Source organism: Saccopteryx leptura, chromosome 2 (genome assembly GCF_036850995.1).
Source record: "Saccopteryx leptura isolate mSacLep1 chromosome 2, mSacLep1_pri_phased_curated, whole genome shotgun sequence".
Classification (NCBI taxonomy): Eukaryota; Metazoa; Chordata; class Mammalia; order Chiroptera; family Emballonuridae; genus Saccopteryx; species Saccopteryx leptura.
In genome coordinates, this window is record NC_089504.1 from 55,606,817 (window position 1) to 55,620,535 (window position 13,719).

Below are 13,719 nucleotides of genomic sequence, written 5' to 3' on the forward strand. Positions count from 1 at the left end.
CCTTATATGACACATAGATCAACTGGATTTCATATCTTTAGAACATTTCACCCCAAAGTAGCAGAATACACATTCTTTTCAAGTGCTCATGGTACATTTTCAAGGATAGACCACATGTTAGAACATAAAACAAGTGTCAATTGTCAATAAATTTAAGAAGATTGAAATCATATCAAACATCTTCTCTGATCCCAATGGCATGAAACTAGAAAACAATATAATAGAAAAACTGAAAAACATTCAAACACTCGAAGGCTAAATAGCATGTTATTAAATAATGAATAGGTTAACAAGAGATCAAGAAAGAAATAAAAAGTGTCCTTGAAACAAATGAAAATGAAAACACAACGGTCCAAAATCTATGACACACAGGAAAAGCAGTCCTAGCATTACATGCATACCTTTAGAAGCAAGAAAAAGGTCGAATAAACAACCTAACCCTGCACCTAAAAAAAATAGATAAAGACCAACAAAGAGGCCCTGGCCGGTTGGCTCAGCGGTAGAGCATTGGCCTGGCGTGCGGGGGACCCAGGTTCGATTCCTGGCCAGGGCACATAGAAGAAGCGCCCATTTGCTTCTCCACCCCCCTCCTCCTTCCTCTCTGTCTCTCTCTGCCCCTCCCGCAGCCAAGGCTCCATTGGAGCAAAGATGGCCTGGGCGCTGGGGATGGCTCCTTGGCCTCTGCCCCAGGCGCTAGAGTGGCTCTGGTCGCGGCAAAGCGACGCCCCCTGGTGGGCAAAGCGTCACCCCTGGTGGGCGTGCCGGGTGGATCCCGGTCGGGTGCATGCGGGAGTCCCCGTTTCCAGCTTCAGAAAAATACAAAAAAAAAAAAAAAGATCAACAAAGAAAGCCCAGAGGAAAGTAGAAGGACAGAAATAATAAAAATCAGAGTGAAAATAAATGACATAGAGGCTAAAAAAACAATACAAAAGATTAATGAAACCAAGGGCTGGTTCTTTAAAAAGGGAAACATTATTGACAAACCTTTAACCAGACTATCAAGAAAATTTAGAGAGGACTCAGATAAATAAAATTAGAAATGAAAGTGGAGAAATTACAACTAACAATACAGAAATACAAATGACTGTAAGAAAATACTATGAAGATCTATATGCCAAAAAATTGGACAACCTAGGATTAAATGGATAAATTCTTAGAAACATACAATCTTTCAAAACTCAATCTGGAAGAATCAGAAAACCTAAACAGACCAATTACAACAAATGAAATTGAAACAGTTATCAAAAAACTCCCGTCGAACAAAAGTCCTAGACTGGATGGCTTGAAAGGTAAGTTTTACCAAACATTCAAAGAAGAACTAACACCTGTCCTTCTCAAGCTATTCCAGAAAATTCAAGAGGGAAGACTTCTTAGCTCATTTTATGAGGGAAGCATTATCCTCATTCTAAAACCAGATAAAGATACTAAAAAGAAAGAAAACTATAGGCCAACATCCCTGATGAATATGAATGCTAAAATTCTCAATAAAATAGTAGCAACCTGGATTCAGCAATACTTAAAAAGATCACACATCATGATCAAGTGGGATTTATTCCAGAGAGGTAACACTGGTACAATATTTGCAAATGAATAAATGTGATTCATCACATAAACCAAATAAAGTATAAAAATTATGATTACATCAATAGATGTAGACAAAAGCATTTAATAAAATCCAGCACCTGTTTATGATCAAAACTCTCAGCAAACTGGGAATACCGGGAACATACCTCAGCATAATAAAGACCATAAATGACAAACCGACAATCAATATCATACTCAATGGGCAAAATTAAAAGCAATGCCCTTAAGATCAAGAATAAGACAGGGTTGATTCCTTTCACCAGTCTTATTCAACATAGTTCTGGAAGTCGTTGCAATAGCAATCAGACAAGAAGAAAAAAAAAAGGCACCCAAATTGGAAAAGGAGGTGTAAAACTGTTATTATTTGCTGATGACATGCTACTACTGTACATAGAAAACCTTGAGGTCTCAGTTAAAAAACTACTAGAACTGATAAATGAATTCAACAAGGTGGCAGGATATAAGATTAATATTCCCAAAACATCAGTGACATTTCTATACACCAAGAATAAACTGTCAGAAAGAGAAATTAAGGAAACAATCCCCTTCATTATTGTAACAACAAAAAATAAAGTACCTAGGAATAAATTTAACCAAGGAGGTAAAAGACTTTACTTGGATAATTATAAGACATTAAAAAATAAATCAAGAAAGACACAAACATGTGGAAGCATCTACCATGTTCATGGATAGGAAAAATTAACATTATTAAAATGTCTATACTAGCCAAAGCAATCTATAGATTAAGTACAATTCCTATTAAAATACCAATGGCATATTACACAGATCTAGAATATTTAAAAATTTATATCAAATCATAAAAGAACCCGAGTAGCCTCAGCAATTTTGAAAATGAAGAACAAAGTGGGAGGTATCACACTTCCTGATATCAACTTATACTACAATGTCATTATAATCTAATCAGCTTAGTATTTGCACACAAACAGGCATACAGATCAATGGAACAAAACAGAGAACCCAGAAATAAACCCACGCCTTATGGTCAATTGATATTTGACAAAGGAGGCAAGATTATAGAGCAGAGTAAAGACAGTCTCTTTAATAAATGGTCTTGGGAAAATTGGAGAGGTACATGTAAAAAAACTGAAACTAGACCATCAACTTATACCATTCACAAAAACAAACTCAAAATGGATAAAACACTTAAATGTACGTCATGAAACCATTAAAATCTTGGAAGAAAATATAGGCAGCAAACTTTCTGATATCTTTCGTAGCAACATTTTTGCTGATATACCTCCGTGGGCAAGTCAAATAAAGAACAAAATAAACAAATGAGACTAATTCACACTAAAAAGCTTTTGCACAGCAAAAGACACCATTAGCAAATAAAAAGACAACCCACACAATGGGAGAACATATTGGCCAATATGTCTGATAAGAGGTTAATAACCAAAATTTATAAAGAACTTCTAAAACTCAACACCAGAAGGTAAACAATCCAATTTAAAAAATGGGCAGCCTGACCAGGCGGTGGCATAATGGATAGAGCGTCGGACTGGGATGTGGAGGTCCCAGGCTCAAGACCCCAAGGTTGCCAGCTTGAGCACAGGCTCATCTGGTTTGAGCAAAGCTCACCAGCTTGGATCCTAGGTCGCTGGCTCGAGCAAGGGGTTACTCAGTCTGCTGTAGTCCCAGGGTCAAGGCACATATGAGAAAGCAGTCAATGAACAACTAAGGTGTTGCAATGAAAAACTAATGATTGATGCTTCTCATCTCTCTCCATTCCTGTCTGTCTGTTCCTATCTATCCCTCTGTCTTAGTCTCTGTAATAATAAATAAATAAATAAATAAATAAATAAATAAATAAATAAATAAATAAATAAAAATGAGCATAGGAACTGAAATAGACACTTCTCCAAAGTGGACATACAGATGGCCAATAAGCATATGAAAAAATGTTCAATGTCACTAATCATTTAAGAAATGCAAATTAAAACCACCATGAGATACCACCTCAAACCCCTCATAATGGCGCTCATCAACAAATCAACACACAAGTGCTGCTTAAAGTGTGGAGAAAAGGGAACTCTCCTGAACTGCTGGTGGGAGTGCAGACTTGTACAGACACTGTGGAAACAGTATGGTGTTCCCTCAAAAAATTAAAAATGAAACTGCCTTTTATCTAGCTATCTCACTTTTAGGAATATATCCTAAGAATCACAAAATGCTAACTCAAAAGAAGATATGCATGCACCCCCATGTTTATCGTAGCATTGTTTACAATAGCCAAGATCTAGAAACAGCTGAGGTAGTCATCAGTGGAGAAGTGAATAAAAATGCGGTGGTACTTATACACAATGGAATACTACATGGCCGTGAGAAAGGAAATCATATCTTTTGCGATGGCATGTATGGACCTGGAGAGTATTATGCTAAGTCAGTGGTCAGCAAACTCATTAGTTAACAGAGCCAAATATCAACAGTACAACGACTGAAATTTCTTTTGAGCCAAATGTTTTAAACTTAATCTATATAGATAGGTACGTTCCTTATAGAGGTAGTGCCCACACGTGGTATTTTGTGGAAGAGCCACAGTCAAGGGGCCAAAGACCTGCATGTGGCTCATGAGCCACAGTTTGCCGACCAGGGTGCTAAGTGAAATAAGCCAGGCAGAGAAAGACAAATATCATATGATCTCACTTATATGTGAGAATCTAATGAACACGGTGAACTGAGGAATGGAACGGAGTCAGAGGTGGGGTCATGGGGAGTGGAGGGACAGCTGTCAGAGGGAAGGGGGATGAGGGTACAGGATCAGAGAAGGTGAAAGAATTAATGAATTTATATATACGTAACACATCAATACAGATAACAGGAGAGCAAATCTCAGAGTGAAAAGTGAGAGGGAGCCAGTAGGAGGGGGCCAAGGGGAGTGTATTGGGGGGTACCTTCTTGTGGGGTGAGGGTGTTATACTGAGTGGGACACTTGAATCCATGTTAACACAATAAATTTAAAATACTAATAATAAAAAAAAGGGACCCCCCCCCAAAAAAAACTGCACAGCTAAGTAAATATTTATTACCTATACTTAAATTCTTTTTGGAAATAACACTACTAGTAGAAAAATGGAATGTGATGATCTCTAAATATCTTTATGGAAAGGCTTGCTGAAAATATTCAGAAAGCTATACATTTATTTTAGGCGTATTAACTAAAACTACATGCTTTAGGCCCTGGATGGGTAGCTGTTGGGCAAATAAATTCGTAAAATTTGTGTTTTTTGAATTTGCTCACTTTTAGTGTTAAAAATGGTGCTGGGCAGAGCCAGGTATGTGATCTGTGAAATTGCAAATTATGTTCCTGCTTGGGAATGGCCATTGTTCTGCTAATGTGTGCTGGAGGAGAGGTTTTTCCTAGCACCAGAAAAGTTTTAAAAGGAGAGAAGGAGAAGGAGAGAAAGAAGCCAAGATGGTAGGGAAGGAGAGAGAAATCAGTTTTCAGAGTTTGTGCAGAGGTGAGGGCTTTTGCAAGCTTCACTGAGACTGCTTGGGCCTTTGATTATAGGAAAAACTGGAGAAGATTCTCCTGGTTATGGAACTGGAGAATGTGTCAGTAGCTTTGCAAGCTTTAAGTCAGGGGTCCCCAAACTACAGCCCACGGGTCGCATGCTGCCCCCTGAAGCCATTTATCCAGCCCCCGCTGCACTTTCAGAAGGGGCACCTCTTTCATTGATGGTCAGTGAGAGGAGGATAGTTCCCACTGAAGTACTGGTCAGTTTGTTGATTTAATTTTACTTGTTCTTTATTTTAAATATTGTATGTGTTCCCGTTTTGTTTTTTTACTTTAAAATAAGATATGTGCAGTATGCATAGAGATTTGTTCATAGTTTTTTAATAATCCGGCCCTCCAATGGTCTGAGGGACAGTGAACTGGCCCCCATGTGTAAAAAGTTTGAGGACTCCTGCTCTAAGTGAATAGGAAGGGCTTTTCGCTGTGTGTTTGTGCATCAACCCGTACGACACTAGAATCAAGGAATGGCCCACCATTTTTGGCTCCATTGTTTCTTTGGCTCCACTGTCTGCCTGAATTCAATGACAACCTGCATGTGAAAGTCCACGAAGGCCGCAACCACTGGCCATACAGTAGCTCAGTTGAGCATCATCACAATAGACCAAGGTTGCGGGTTCAATCCCCAATCAAGACACTTACAAAAGTCAACCAATGAATGTATAAATAAGCAGAACAACAAATCATTGTTTCTTTTTCCCTCCCTCCCTCATTTTCTAAAATCACTTTAAAAACAATTACAAGTGGTAAAGCCAGTAGCCATGACCACCATCACAGCTGCCTGGCCCATGCAGGTTCTCATTTGATTCAGACAGATGGTAATGAAACAACGGAGCCAAGAACTGCTGGGCCATCATCTTTATCCTAGCTTGCACCCAGCAGGCAAGAAATACACACAGTGGGAAAACACTTCCCTTTCCATTCAGGGTTCCCAAAGCCACTGACTTATCCGAGTTTCCTAGAATCAAAGTTTTCTACCTCACCAGCCTTATTCACCTCTGTTCCCATCTCCTTCTCTCTGCACCAACTGGCTTCTCCTTCAGCACTCCACCATCTTGGCTGCTTCTCCTCTCCTCCATGTGGCCTTTCTCTGCTTTCTCCTCTAATGCTAATCTCAGGAACCAAGAGAGAGCAAGCTCCCGGTCTGCCCCATTATATAGTGTAGAAATCAAAACCTTTAATCCAATATTCAAACAAGGAAGTCTCTGATGCAAAGTCACATAGGGTGGGAAATGCTTAGTCTTAAAACTAAGCCTTAGGGTATAACAACCCTGCCTGCTTACAGCCTGTCCTCCACACCCAAAGCAAACTATAAGTGAGCAAACCTATTGTAAGGTCGGTGGATAATGGGGGATGGTCACGTGGGGAACCCAGACCCGAGAACTTGGGCTAGAACTGCCCACAACCAAGCACGCCAAAAGAAACGTCCCAGGAGCCCTTTGGAAAAGAGCGACACCTCCTTCAGCCAGTGAGATTTCACCATATCATATTAACTCAATCACCCTAGGGACCCTTTAAATATCCCCCACATGGGTCACCCCTTGTGACTCCCCTAGCCTCTGTCCCCGAAGCTAGGGAACCTCGTCGGGCAGGATGCACTCTGTATTCAATAAAGCCTTTTATTTTTCCACACTTCGTGGCTCCGGCCCCTTCCTTCTTTCTCAGTGAGAAAAAATACCTTACATTTTGGTGCCGAAAACCCGGGAGGAGTTCGAAGTCCGTAAGGACCGCTCCTCTCCCCTTCCTCTCCAAGAAAGAACCAGGATCTCCAACCTCCCACCCACTTTGGCGCACAGTGCGGTAAGTCCCCTGCCTCCAGTCACCCTTGAGTTCTTCCCACAGAGACTCCCTGCCCAAAACCGTAGCTACATCAGGGACGTCTTTCCGTCCAAGTGTGTGTGTGCCTGTGGAGACGTCCTGAGCACATCCACTTTACCTTATCCATCCGTGGCCAGAGCTTGAGTTTTGGGACGCTGATACTCAATTCTGACCACTCTGAGGACTGAGGGCAGCCATGGGGGCACAGGAATCTCCCTCCCTAAAGAAGAAGAAACTATTCTTCTTCTCCACTGTGGCCAGGCCACAGAACCCACTGAATTAGCCTCCTGAAGGGACTTTTGGTTTTAACACCCTCACCAATTTAACTATTGCCAAAAAAGCTGGGAGCTGGTTGGAGATCCCTTACATTCACGGCTTCTAATTATTCGCACACCCGACCTTAATCTCTGTGCTGCTTGTCCCACCACGCAGGCCCTTTTTCTGGCCAGAGAAACCTCACCTAAAACCTCTACTCCTGATCTTTCCTTCTCCATGGATCCCCAACTCTCTCCCCCTCCTGTCTGACCCCCGGGGCCACCCCTCTCTCGGGACTACTCTCTGGTCCCTCTGTGGACCTCTTTTGCTTGGGTCTCTTCCCTCCGAGAGCCCCCTCCCCTCCCTTCGCAAAATCCTGTTTCTTATTCACTACTACCAGTCTCTCTTTCTCCTCCCCTGCTGGCCAGGGGCCCCTCCCTTCTCCACTGTGTTCTTAAGTTCCTCCTCCATCAGGCCATTCTCCGCCTATTATTAACTCTTACACCAGTTTGCAGACGCCCAACCCCAATCTGTTTGCAAGAAGTTCTGGCCCTGTCCTGCCTCTAGCTCCAGCATTTCTGGTAGGATCTGGGTGCCGGGCTCCTCACAAGCTCCCCCCCCCCCTTATTCTCAACCCCAGAATCCCTATCCTGGACCTGTGAACATGGCATTTAAAGTTTTTAATGGTCCCAACTAGTAGAAACAGGCCAAAGCTGTTCGCCAGGCCCGCATGCAGCAGAAGGTAACACTCCAAACCCAGGCTCTTGTGGCAGCCCTGAGGCCGGCAGAGCAAAAGAGGCAAGGCACAGGAAGTGCCCAACCCAAGTCCAAGCCACAAAGAGGAATCCCCCCAGCAGCTATAAGTGTGGCAAGCAGGGTCACTGGTCTCGGCAGGGCCCCTGCCCGCAGGTACCCACTAAGCCCTACCCTAACTGCAAGCAGCCCGGTCACTGGTGGAGCAACTGCCCCTTTGGGCAACAGACTTTTCCTCAAAGTCTCTATGTGGAGGACAAGCAGCCGGAATGGGAAGGCCAATCTAGCCAGGTGGGCCCATCACTCGGACTCCTAGGACTGATGTTCTGGACTTGGAGACCCTCATCAGCCTCACGAAAACCCAGGGTAAAGCTACAAAAACGGGTAAGTCTATCTCATTTCTTGCGGACATGGGGGCTACCTTCTCTGTTTTGCCATCACACTCTGGGCCTCTAGTTCCCTCACAGGTCTTGGTTATGGGAGTGAATAGAACCCCTTCCTTTCCCCTTTTTACACCACTCCTGACATGCAGTTTTGCCTCAAGCCTGCCTCCTTACAGGACCACTGGCAGTCGGAACCAATGGACTCCATCCATCTCCAGCTCACAAAAAGGCTGGACCCTGCAAATCCTCCTATTACTCATCTTTTTTAAAAAAAATCCTTACAGGACCGCATCCATGAAGTTTCTCAACTCACGACCACACAGATGTTCCTCCTGACACCCTTCAAAACCACAACCGGCCAATCTCCCCTCCCCATGATGCCCCTAATCAGCAGGAAGTAGCCAGACAAATAAATGGTGCCCCCATTCTATTTAACACAAAAGGTCAGAATGTAAGGTCAGTGGATAATGGGGGATGGTCACGTGGGGAACCCAGACCCGAGAACTTGGGCTAGAACCACCAACCGCCCACAACCAAGCACGCCAAAAGAAACGTCTCAGGAGCCCTTTGGAAAAGAGTGACATATCTGTCAGCCAGTGAGATTTCACCACGTTATATTATCTCGACCACCCTAAGGACCCTTTAAATACCCCCCACTCAGGTCACCCCTTGTGATTCCCCTAGCCTCTGTCCCTGGGGCTAGGGAACCTCGTTGGATGGGATGCGCTCTGTATTCAATAAATCCTTTTATTATTCCACACTTCATGGCTCCGGCCCCTTCCTTCTTTCTCGGTGGGGAAAAATATCTATATATCATATTTACAAACTTATTTGACCAACATTCCACCCCTTTTGCTTACTTCATAATCTAAAGCACAGGTATACCTGCACAAGGATATTGGGCACATTACACAAATTACAACAGCATGACACATCATACAATTTCAACAATTACAAAGATACACTTCACCAGTCTCTGAGCACTTTGCCAAAAGTGAAAAATGTCCTCGGACTTCTTTCTAGCCATGGGAAAAGCTTCCCGGGGTAGGGGATGGCCTCCAGCTAAGCCGCCCCCCCCACCTCCATCAGGGTATTTCACATTGCCCAAAATCTGTAAGTCCATCCAACAAAGTAGCCAGTGCCCACTCTAGTCATAGTCCAGGAATCAGTCCAAGCACATGGGGTCTCAGTCACCCCCCTCATCCCTGCCATCCTGGCAGGTCTTACACTGTCCCAAAGAGGAGCACGTGGCAATCACAGTTAGCATTTCCATCTCTACTCTGGAGATCATGATGGCATCCACCCCTATGTCCCAAAAATCGCAGACCTACCAGGGGTGTAGTAGGTACTCCTTGCTGCTGGGCTCTCATCTTCTGGAGACTGCAACTCCAGCCCAATTCTCCTCATCCTCCAAAGAGGAACTGAAAACACCATCTCCCACTGCCAGGCTCAAGCCCCGGCTGCCATCGCCTTCTGCTCCGCAGACCTTGCAACCCCAGCCCTAGCCTCCTGCCACTGCTGGCTCTCCACAATGTCCAGGGCAAGCTGCAACTCATGAACCTGTGATTCCTTCTCCAGCAGCTGCTCCATTTCCAAGCAAATCTCGCAAACCTGGTTGGCCCCCTCCTCCAGCACTTCCTCCAGCTCCAGGGTCAGCATCTGTTTCTCCCATGTTGCTCCAGCTTCTTCCACTGCTCAGTTTTTCAGGTCCCAGGCAGCCTCTTCCACAGAGCTCTTGGTTTCCTCACGCATGGCTGTAAAAGTCAGCCAGCCTACGGTCTCCAAAAGGACAGACATGGGGAACCATGACGGCAGCCAGTTCTCTACTCCACCGCTCAAAGGTGGTGGTGGCTCCATCCGAATTCCGAATCCTGCCACAGACTACGCCAAATGTAAAGCCAGTAACCATGGCCACCATCACAGCTGCCTGGCCCACTCAGGTGCGCATTTGATTCAGACAGATGGTAATGAAACAACAGAGCCAAGAACTGGTGGGCCATTAGCTTTAATCCTAGCTTGCACCCGGCGGGCAAGAAGCATACACAGTGGGAAAACACTTCTCTTTCCATTCAGGGCTCCCAAAGCCACTGACTTACCCGAGTTTCCTAGAATCAAAGTTTTCTACCTCACCAGCCTTATTCACCTCTGTTCCCCATCTCCTTCTCTCTGCACAAACTCTGCACAAACTGGCTTCTCCTTCAGCACTCTGCCATCTTGGCTGCTTCTCCTCTCCTCCACGTGGCCTTTCTCTGCTCTCCTTTCTCTGCTCTCTTCTCTAATACTAATCTCAGGAACCAAGAGAGAGCAAACTCCCGGTATGCCCAATTTTATAGTGTAGAAATCAAAGCCTTTAATCCAATATACAAACAAGGAAGTCTCTGATACAAAGTCACTTAGGGTGGAAAATGCTTAGTCTTAAAACTAAGCCTTAGGGTATAACAACCCTGCCTGCTTACAGCCTGTTCCCCACACCTAATGCAAACTATAAGTGAACAAACCTATATATCATACTTAAAAATTATTTGACCAACACAACTACATGATTTATTTATACAACCAGCAACTAATTTTGATGGTAGAGAATAGAGACTAACTCATACATAGAAATCTTGCAATTGGATATAAACAGTTGCCAATTTTCCCTCCTGCAAATTTGGGCAGTGAGCATAAAACTAATCAGCTTTGTTTCAAAATGTTTCCTTTGTGGAGGAAATGATAAAGAACACATGAAATAGACTTAAAATAGCAGAGAGAAACATATATATTTTTTAAAGGGGGCCAACTATACCTATAATAAATAGTAAAAATTCTTCTATGAATGTGTAAAAAAAAATCATAAACAGCTAAAGTTAATCTATCCTTCCAAGAGGCTTTTACTTTCAGTATTAAAAAGAAGCCTCTTGCCCAACTAGGCGGTGGCGCAGTGGATAGAGCATCAGACTGGGATGCTGAGGACCCAGGTTTGAGACCCCGAAGTTGCCAGCTTGAGTTTGGGCTCATCTGGTTTGAGCAAAAAGCTCACCAGCTTGGACCCGAGGTTGCTGGCTCAAGCAAGGGGTTACTCAGTCTGCTAAAGGCCCAAGGTCAAGGCACATATGAGAAAGCAATCAATGAACAACAAAGGTGTCGAAATGCGCAACAAAAAACTAATGATTGATGCTTCTCATCTCTTCGTTCCTGTCTGTCTGTCCCTGTCTATCCCTCACTCTGACTCTCTCTGTAAAAAAAAAAAAAAAGAAAAAAAAAAAAGAAGCGTCTTAGGAAAAATAAATCACCCCCCCAAAAAAAGAGTTCAAAACTGTTAAATATTCTCAAGAAAAAAATTACGCTCTAGCTTGATTTATAGATTTGCAAAATGTCTGACATAATTTTTCAATGAAAATAAACAGCAAAGCCTGACCAGGCAGTGGCACAGTGGACAGAGCGTCAGATTGGGATGCAGAGGACCCAGGTTCAAAACCCCGAGGTTGCCAGCTTGAGCGCAAGCTCATTTGGTTTGAGCAAGGCTCATCAGCTTGAGCCCAAGGTCGCTGGCTTGAGCAAGGGGTCACTTGGTCTGCTGTAGCCCCTCCTCCCATCAAGGCACATATGAGAAAACAATCAATGAACAACTAAGGTGCCACAACAAAGAATTGATGCTTCTCATTTCTATCCCTTCCTATCTGTCTGTCCCTATCTGTCTCTCTCTCTGTCTCCCTTTATTGCTGTCACAAAAATAAAATAAATAGCAAAGATTATATCATATTTATTTTTTAGACTAACATTCCAAACTTTAAGCAAAGTTTCCTCCAATAAAGGGAGACTACATTTATGGAAGTTGCCACTACTCAAAAGTTAAAAGGAAAATAATGTAACAATGAACAATTGTGTTCTAAATAGATACTATATAGACTACCAAATTAAAACTCATAATAGGGAAACACCATTGTAAGGTCGGTGGATAGAGGCATGGTGACGTAGGAACTCAGACCCGCCCACTTTGGCTAGGACCGCCCACAATCAAGCCCGCCAAAGGAAGCTTCCCAGGAACCATTTGGAAAGAAGCGATTGTCTGCCAGCCAGTGAAATTTTACCACGTTATAGTAGCTCCACTTCCCTAGAGGGACCCTTTAAATATCTGCCACACGGTTTAATCTTTGCAACTTCCCTGGCCTCCATGTTTCCTCGGGGCCAGGGAACCTTGCCGGGCGGGGTGTGCGCTCTGTACTCAATAAAGGCGTTTATTATTTCACACTTTGCGGCTCCGAGCCCTCTTCCTTCCTTCTCGGGGAAAAATACCTTACAACCATCACATACATTAATGCTCGCTTTATATTTAAGGTGATTACTTTTCTTTTTTAGGCAGCAATTACCCTCCAATATGGTTCTTATTCTGCTGAACTAAACGATATAAGGGAGCAGTCCCAGATCCCAGATGTACGTAAGGGGGGCATAATAAAACAGAACCCCAGAATTATAGAAAAGGGTTGAAGGACAGATGGATGAAAAACAAAGTCCAGTATCTTTTCATTTAAACCCAGATATTTAAAAGAATGAAATTAGAAATTATCAATCTACCAATTTATTTATGATAATCCATCTAAACCCTTTCAGTAATCTTTTTGGACTGTTTAAGACAGGCCTGTTTTAAGACCCCCCTTGGTAAAGATGATCCTTAGTAAATATTGCTACTATGGGAGGCAGATTTTTGTAAAAACAAATATTTTCCCCTCTGCCTTAACCCAGTTTTTATTTTGTTTTTATTTTTTCTTAATCCACTTTTTATGAGCAAGAGTCCAGGTAAGATAAAATTCTGTATGGGAGGACGAAATTTTTTCTCTATTTACTTTAATACTTATTTGAATACAACTTTGAAAATTGGTGAAATAAGTAATAAAAACTATGATACATACAATATTCGTAAGGTAATGAAGAAACTTAACTCACCATTTCTTAGGCTTTGACAATAGTTTGTATTTGCTATATTTTACACGCCATTCAAGAACTTCTTTGCAGCGCTGACATACTCCATCATGAAGTTTTTCATTAATTTTCTTAAAAACAAACAGAAAAGCACTTTGAGAATTTCATTTGTGAGTCAGCATTGCAAACCCCATGAAAAAGACATGCAAGAAATTTAAGATTTTAAAAATAGTAACCTAACTTTCATCTCTGTGAACACTTTATTATATGTATTTTTATGTACATTAGTCAATTTGGTTCTTTACAAAAGCAAAGATTTTTAACAGAATCATGCAAAAAACCTTTCAACCTGCTGGCAGGAGAATTTTGAGAAAGTCCTCACCATTGATTCTGATGTGTACATACGTTAAACCTCAAACTGTCCAGGTAAGATATGTGCATTTTACTGTATGTAAGTTATACCTCAGTAAAATGTAATAATAAGGAAGAAAA

General features: G+C 42.6%; 1 protein-coding gene across 1 annotated transcript in view; it reads right to left on the minus strand.

Moving 5' to 3' along the window:
* C2H9orf85 (chromosome 2 C9orf85 homolog) overlaps positions 1-13,719 on the minus strand; it is a 95,766-nt gene that overhangs the window by 31,104 nt on the left and 50,943 nt on the right. The window contains exon 2 of the mRNA XM_066368005.1: positions 13,252-13,358. Within this exon, the coding sequence (XP_066224102.1) occupies positions 13,252-13,358 (107 nt within the window). The remainder of the gene's footprint in view (positions 1-13,251; positions 13,359-13,719) is intronic.